Genomic DNA, 8,170 nt, shown 5'->3' with positions numbered 1-8,170 from the left:
ACCCACATTTACAACGGGCAACATAATGACAATACACAGTTGGCATAGCCTTTCATTTTTCTGTCTTTTTGTCCTAGTGGATAGCAAAAATAATTGATAAACTACCTTACGGTAGTTGGGTGTTTACCTTGTAAAATCCTTTTCAGGATATTAGAAGTGTATTAGAGAAGCATCAGAATCATACTGAGTAGAGGAAAGACTTCCAAAAGGAAGAGTCAGCTTATAATTAAATTTACTGATGTGTATCATGATTATACAGTATTATGGAGAAATTCTGGTATCAAAGACAAACACCTTCTCAGACATTTTGATAATTTTGTAAGATATTTATAGTCTTATCTGTCACCCACTACTCCTTAGAGACTGAGGGTACAAAACTTGCAGGAAATTATATGTGATTTGTGTTGCTTTTGTGTAGGAGTTACACTTACTCTTTATAGGAATAATCACCAACACATCACTTTCCCTTGTGTTTACAAACCCAGAAAAAGATGATATTGTTTCACCTGCACAGTGCAAATAAAGAAGAAGCCAGAAGTATATACTTTCGACTCTGCTTTAATCCAGGACACAGTAAAGGCCAGAACAGATCTCAATAAATATCAACCCAGAAGCTGAAATTTGTGTTCACCGGGCAAAGAGTAATGATAGTGATCATTTTGACAATACAATTTGAAGTAACATGAAGCAAACTGAAACCTTTAGAATAGGTGTGGGACAACACTGCCTCCAGAACCATTCCTTTAGAAACCTGAGCACAGTATACCCCTGCCTTTGATTCCAGGGGTGAACACAAAGGAAAGTAGGGTTTCACCCTGAAAAGACGAGTTAAGTGCAATGATGGAATAAAAATACAAAGTGCTCTAGAAAAAGACGTCTGGAAAGCTTGCAGGACAGGTAAAGCCAACACGTGTTGAGTGAATGGGCTACAATAATACCCCGGGAAAAGGAAAAGATGAGTGGCTGCACTGACAAACAGTAACAGGCTAGAAGAGAAAGAGCAAAGGTTACCTCCCAGGTCTAGTGAGCTTCACTAGTGAATGTCGTCCATGTCTCAGTAAAAAAATAAAGTGACTGATAGCTTTTCATTATGTCCAGTTTTAAAAAACAAACATGTCCTTTAAATATTAACTTGAAATAGTGTTAAATTATTGAATCACAGTCCTGACACTTTATTTAATAATTTAAAAAAATACTTGATATTGATAAAATAACAATGAAAAACTATACAGTACTTGCTATGTTAGGGCAAATGTATTCAACTGGAGGAATTTCAAAAATAATGAGGGGCCGGTGATCTAGCTCAGTGTCACAGTGCCTGCCTGGGAAGTGCAAGGTGCTGAGTTCGATTCCTGACACCAAAAAAAAAAAAAAAAACCCTAAGATAATGACTGGCTTTCATCAATTTCATAATTGGCTATAAGATAATGTATATATTTGCCAAGTAAAAAGGTTACATTAATTGTTCCATACACTAAAGTGACCACTGGATGGGCAGGCATAGTCACATGGCAAGACAATCTAAAATGAAGGAAGCATGTTCCCAGGCAAAAATTGGCTTCCATTAACTTTACAATTATTCAAAAAGACTTCCTACAGTCTGAATTTGCCCACAAATATTTAGAAAGGTCCTTGAGTAGCTTGTTGAGTAATCAGTGTATATATCCTTAAAAAGTTGCCAAAAGAGAAATTCATTTATTCCATATGCATTTGAGCACCTACTATGTACTAGGCACTAGTAACACAGATGAAAAGTAACATTGATAAAGCTTAACTGCAGATTGGTCTTTTAAAAATGCTTTCTACCTGGCCCTTGGGACCACTGTATCATCTGAAGAAGTCTTCATTTTAGGTAAGGGAGAAATTTTGCCTTTAACAAAACTGTGCTAGGTTATAGTGGTTTAAAAAAACTAACATTGGTGAGGCCTGCTGGACCTAGTTCTAGTCCTGTTACTAGCAGGGTGACCGTTGGCAAATTTCACTTCACTGGCCTCACCTCGGGTAAATGATGATTGGGCTACAAACAGAATATTTATAGCCAAAAGGAACAGAGATCTCCTGGTCCTGTGCTTTTCAAAGCCCTTGGTTCAAGTGGAAAATCCTTAGCAGGCCTAAGGTAAAACTGATGAAAGCAGAGTCACTTTGACAGCCGCCAAAACCTCACTGCTTCTTCCCCAGCCCTGGAGTGGCCCATGAGGGGATTCACAGTACATCTGAAAACACTGGTCTAGTCCGCACCCTCGCTTTCGGGACAAGGAAGCCAACAGAACAGGAGTGACTATGTTCATGAATACACAGGGCTTCCTACTAGAAAGGACCAAGGAGGGCTAAACAGGTTAAGAAATTCCTAAACAAACTATCAAGAAGGGGTCTCCTATTTTCTCACAAAATAGCCCCTTTATGAAAGGGAGCTTTGAAGTTGATTTTATTTAAGGCATCCAGCCAGCCGGAGGCTGAAATGAACATCTACCAGTTCGCCTGCAGGGCATACACGAAGGAGCGTGGCAGAAAACCCTAACACCTCATGGTTTTTGGCATTTGACCACGGAAAAATCCTGGCCCCAACTATTCAGGCACTGGCAGTTACAAGAGAAGCATGTGGAAGATTAGGAACGAGTACAGACAAGTGCCAGCTCCCAGGTCACCACGGAGAAGCCACCAGCCCTTACTCAGAAATACTAACACAGGTGAGCACGTTCAGGCTTCAAGGGAACAGTGCGGCCAAAATCTCAAGTCTGAAATTCTTTCAGAGGTGTCCTCTTCATAGAGGAAACCCTCTGTTTGGTATCTTGACCACAGTCGCCCAGCAGGCCTGAAATGAAACCAAAAAGTTAAGATGGGATTTCCCTGCTGGACCTAGTTGTCCAAGGCTGTGATCTCTTCCGATTTCAAGGCATCAGACAGGAAGCTGAGCTCGTTGCATAGAGTCTCGTGTCGGAATGCCATCCGGATCTGCGCCACATTCGTCCTTCGGATATCATTCCCCTCAGGTCCTTCTTTGTAGTAATGCTTTCCCAGAAACCTCTGCTTCTCCTGTGGATCAAGAGAAATACCAATGAACCAATATACCCTCGACCCACTTTCTTTATCCACGCCAGCAGCTTTGACATTATCCACAGCACACAGAGTAGCCCCCCCCCCCCCCCCCGCCTGAAGCAGATCCTCAATCAGAACATCTCCCCCCAGGACTCTTAAAATCCCTTCCAGCCTCTATGTCCTTGAGAATGGCACCCTGTCCCCCAGTCATTCCCTTTATGCCTGTGATTTCCTTGATCAGAAAGGAAAGAACTGCAGGAGCTCCCAGAGATGAAGAAGGTAAGGTGAAGTTGAGGCTCCTCCAAACATTCTGGGAGGCAACCAGGGCAGACAGGTGTGTCTGGGGGGAGCCGATCCCAGGAACAACTCATACACAACCTGAGCCTTTCACCCTCAATAGCTACTGTTCTATTTTTGAAGCATTCATAACAATGCAACATAATTTTTTTTCTCCTCAAATGCTTGCTCCTTGAATTTCTAGGTAACATAGATGACTCCCATACAAAAATTTCAAAAAGTTACATTCCTTGGCATAAATTGGTTAACTCTTTCCCCAATCATCATCACAAGGGCAGCACCTAACGGCACCTCTTCCTGTACCAGTGACATCCAAGGTTGCCGCCAGGGACCTCAGATACCATCCAGAGCACAGTTCTCAGTGCGGGCTCCACAGCAGAATCGCGCAGCAGGCTGCACAGATGCAACTGGCTCCCAGGGCCCATCCCTGGGGTTTTTTTTAATCCAATCTAAAAGGTAGTCATCTATCGCAGAAGTACTGAGTGCCTGCTGTGTGCCAGGCCTCTCTTCTGGGGCCTGAGGAGCTAACATGGAAGGAGCCCTGGTTCTTACGGAAATGCACGTTATGATGTTAATGTCAGTGGTAAGAAGGGTTGTGAAGAAAAACGAGTGAAGCAGTAGAAGATGATGGCAAGTGAGGCTGTTTTAGTGAGGGAAGGCCACTCCAAGCGGGTCTAGGAAGGGTGAAGAAGCGGCCAGGCCTGAGTGTCACTGCACCAGAGACCCTGTTCTGTTTGTCACAGACCCCCAGTGCCCTGAAGGCACCGAGCACACAGTAGCTTCTCTCCCCGTTTACTGAAAGGCGAGGGACAGCGACAGCCCATCACACACCGTACCTGATGCGAGAGGCCGCTCTGCAGCACGCTGTTCCTGGCGATCTCGCACAGGTCGCACGTGCTCAGCTTCCACACTTGCGCAGCGATGGCGTATTCCTCCATGAGCGCTTCCTAGATCCCGCCCCAGAGGACACGGGTGAGACGGCAGCGTCCATGGCAACACTGCATGTGTTTCCAAAACTAAAACCAACGGGCACTGCAGATTTCATCTTTCCTTACCAACTGGAGCCTCAATCATCTAACAAGATCACACTTTATATTCCAAACTCCGTGTGTGTGTGTGTGTGTGTGTGTGTGTGTGTGTGTAAAACTGTGTAACTGCAGGTCACCAAACAAAATTAAAAGAACACCTCTGCGTTTGTTTGTTGAGCAGGACTGAGCCTATCATGTTCAAAACCCAGTGCTGGTTACCGGAGAGATCCCAGGCTTTGCTCTCCTGTGACTGTCTCTGTGAAAGGAAAGTTTCCTAGACTAGTTTAATAGTTTATTAAGGGGAAAAAGAATGACTCCTGAAGAGAGTAGCTCCTCTACCAAGAGCAGACTCTGAGAAGTCCAATCAACACTGTGTTAGAGAAAATCAAAAGCAAGCCACAGACAACAACTTCATTTGTTACAGCTTAGTCAACTGGTTACAGTTGAACTGGTTCATTGTTTACAGCTTACTTAGTTCCTTGGTTCCAGGGTCCCCTGTAAGCAACCAGAGCGCAGTTACTCTGACTGAAATTCATGTTGGTTTGTCTGCTGGGCCCAAGGGAGGTGCTCGGTCACATCCATGGCCTCTTACAAAACTACACTCAACACCTCTCTAGTCAGATGCATTTTTAATACTACTTGTTCTTCAGTTTTGCTTTTTATGCAATACCATTTTCTTAAGATTGCCCCAAAGTAAAAGTTAGTATGAGTAAAGTACTCAGAGCAGAGAACATTAAATGAGAAGTGATCCTAACACAAGTGGGGAGATAGGACTGGGTTTGAGCAGGTCCTACTTTATCTCCTGGGATATGAAATAGCTGCCATGAAGCACTAACCCTTCTATGATCTCTTAACCCACCTAACCTATTGCCTCTGTCCGCTAGACCAGTGATTTTCAAAGTATGGTCCAAGGACCTCTGGCAACTAAAGACCTTTTGAAAGGTCCTCCCTTTGCCAACTATGTATCTTGGTGGTGCAAGGTAATTTTCACAAACTTTGATAAAAACAACAAATTGAATGCAGAAGTAGATATGGGAATCCAGCTGTCTTCTATTAAGTAAGACATTAAAGAGATTTGCAGAGTTGCAAAACAATGCCACTCTCCTTGATATTTTTGTTCTGGCAAATGGTTTATTTTCCCAAAAATTGCTATTTATATAACGAGTCCATTACTGCTATTTTTCAATGAGCTAATGTTTTAAATGTTTTTCATCAGTTTCTAGCAATCGATACAGCTCACATAGGGCTTCAGTTCTTCCAGAGTGTAAAGAGGTCCAGAAATTAAAAGGCTAGAGAAGCTCTGCCCTAAAACACTACAGATGCTTGCATTTTGCTAATCAGCGGTTGGTTTGGTCAGCACCATCAAAATGTGCTAGGCACACTGGTGGCCGGTTCCCATGCATGACATCACATTTCCCTCTATCTTCCCAGAGGTCTAAAGTGCAACAATAATCCTAGTACAACGAAAAGCACCTAATATTTTTAACACATGCTATGTATTAGACTCTCTTCTATTAGACTTGAATTCACTATCTTAATCTCCACAGGAAGGTAGAGACAATGATATGCCCATTTTACAGATGAAGAGGAATTCAATATAGAGAGGGCCAATAACTTTACCAAGGTTACAGAAAAACTAAATTTCAAAGGAAGAGGGAACAGAGAAACACAAAGAAATCCAATTGTGCCTTCCAGGGTTCAAGGAGGCCTAGAAGAACTCAGCCTTTGCCTCTACTGTGCCACCCACCCCACCCCAAAAGCCAAACTGAGCCCCTGGCGTAGGTCCCCGTGGTGGGACAACAGGATCGGCCCAAGGCCGCTGGGACACCAGGGCCCGGAGCCCTCACCTTGGTGTAGTGGAACTGCATGGGGTCATCGGTGGAGAGCGAGATGTGCAGCCCCTTGTGCAGGAATTCCCGCAGGGGGTTCTTGGAATACTCCAGGAAAAGGCTGTTGTTGCTAAGAGGAGACATGGCGATGGGGATCTGGGCAAGGTAGTAGAGGTACTGCAGCACTGGACTCTGCAAAAGAACCGCCAAACTCGTGTGACGTATGCAGGGAGGGACAGGACAGACTTTTATCAGTGGAAAGCAGGGTTCGGGCTGGCTCTGCACCAAGCAAGCCTGAGCTCCCCAAAGCCACAACTCCCTGACTCACACACTGTCTTTCCCTCTCTGACCCCGTTTCTCTCATTCCTATGTCACAAGCCAGCCCTCAGGCCCTGGTTCTTCTCCCCACTGTCTGAAGTGCCGGTTCCTGGCTCCGGAGGAGAGGCGCTGCTTGGGGCAGGAGGGCAGTGCCTTCGATCAGCATCTTCATCTCCCCTTCCCGGGCCCTGACCCACTGCGCTCAGGCCTCCAGACGCCCCACGTGGGTGGCTTTGTTGCTCTGACTGTAAACCTCCCGACCGGGTCTGTAAACACTCCAGCCCCTCGGAGATGTACCCCGAAGGCTGGGCAGGGCTGGACCTGGCCAGGCTACAGTTGTTTTCTGATGAGCGCATACGCCACACCAAAATGTGACATGAGCCTGACCTGCAAGGGTCGGGACGGGGAGCACTGTGAGCAAATTGCACTCCTATGGCAATGGCCCAAAATATGGGAAGCCCGAGCGAGAGTCCAGAGCTCATGGCAGCACATTTACATGGGAAAAGCCCGATGGCCGCTGTGTGTCCACCACTGGGAACTAGTGGAGCCAATTATAGACCAAGTGGCCAATGGTTCATCCAAAGGCCTGCAGAGCAAGGAATTTACGTATTACATGCAGCACAGAAAAAAGCTTGTTATACAATGTCAAGGGACAAAGTAGGAACCGAAATTCTGTGTTTATTGTAAGTAGATTAAAACATGGTGTGGATAAAGGACAGGAGTTGGAAATACTAAAAAGCTAATAGAGTTGATTCTATAAGGTAACAGCAGTCAGAGTTTTTCTTTTTTTTTTTCATTTCTCCATTTTTTTTGGAAAATCTAGATTGGGACGTGTTTGGGTATATTACTTTCATAATTAAAAAGGCAAACAAGATGACTACAAACAGACCAGTCCAGAAAATAGCCCTAGCCCTCTCGTATCACTGGCCAGAGCTCTCAGGGGTGGGGCAGGAGCCCCAGGGAGCCCAGGGTAGCACGGTCCCTGGGGTGGGGCAGGGCAGGCTCCTGTGAGTGGCCGCTTACCTTCTTGAGGAGCAGCCCATGGGAAATGTTGTCGGCGGTGAGGAAGGCAGACACCAGGTGAGTGATGGAGCCAGCCTCCCCACAGTGAGGCCGGAACAGGAACGTGCTCAGGCCTCGTTCCCTGGAGGAGGAAGGCTCTGGGTCAGGAGCACCCTGGTTCACCCTGCCTGGGGCCCACACCACAGCCCAGGGCCCACTCCTGGAAAGACAGTCACCAATGGCATGGCCGGCACACTCCGGAGATGACCCTTCCTGAAATGCAGAGGTCCATGCTGGAGCCAACGGACATGACCTCTGAGGGCAGAGAAGGGCCAGTGGTAGAAAGAGAGCCTGGCCTGGCCTCACCAGGCCTTGGGTCCCCATTCAGAGCTCCAGGGCAGGAAACACTATGAGAAACCACGTTCAATTTCTTTGTTACAAAATTGGGCAAACCAGGGGCTGGGGATTTAGCTCAGTGGCACAGCACCTGCCTGGCAAGTGCAAGGTCGTGAGTTCAATTCCTGGTACCAGGAAAAAAAAATTGGGCAAACCAAGGCCTAGAGAGTGAAGTCTATGTTCAGATCCACTGAGCAGGTCACTGGCAACTAGAACTAGAACCCTCACCCCCAAAAGCTCAGCCCAGGACTGTCACTACCCTAA

General features: G+C 46.0%; 1 protein-coding gene across 2 annotated transcripts in view; it reads right to left on the bottom strand.

Annotated features, from left to right (window-relative positions):
- Positions 1–540: 540 nt before the first annotated feature.
- The window catches only part of Ampd3 (adenosine monophosphate deaminase 3), a 43,257-nt gene continuing 35,627 nt past the window's right edge, over positions 541–8,170 (bottom strand). For both annotated transcript variants that reach the window (XM_005380277.2, XM_005380278.2), the window contains exons 12-15: positions 7,532–7,652; positions 6,209–6,382; positions 4,170–4,280; positions 541–3,033 (exon numbers count right to left, since the gene is read on the bottom strand). In XM_005380277.2, coding sequence (XP_005380334.1) covers positions 2,857–3,033; positions 4,170–4,280; positions 6,209–6,382; positions 7,532–7,652 — 583 coding nt within the window. In that variant the 3' untranslated portion in view covers positions 541–2,856. The remainder of the gene's footprint in view (positions 3,034–4,169; positions 4,281–6,208; positions 6,383–7,531; positions 7,653–8,170) is intronic.

This window comes from Chinchilla lanigera, unplaced genomic scaffold, assembly GCF_000276665.1.
Source record: "Chinchilla lanigera isolate Chin_1 unplaced genomic scaffold, ChiLan1.0 scaffold00013, whole genome shotgun sequence".
Classification (NCBI taxonomy): domain Eukaryota; kingdom Metazoa; phylum Chordata; class Mammalia; order Rodentia; family Chinchillidae; genus Chinchilla; species Chinchilla lanigera.
Note: the sequence above shows the minus strand (reverse complement) of the source record. Positions and strands in the feature narration are given on the sequence as shown.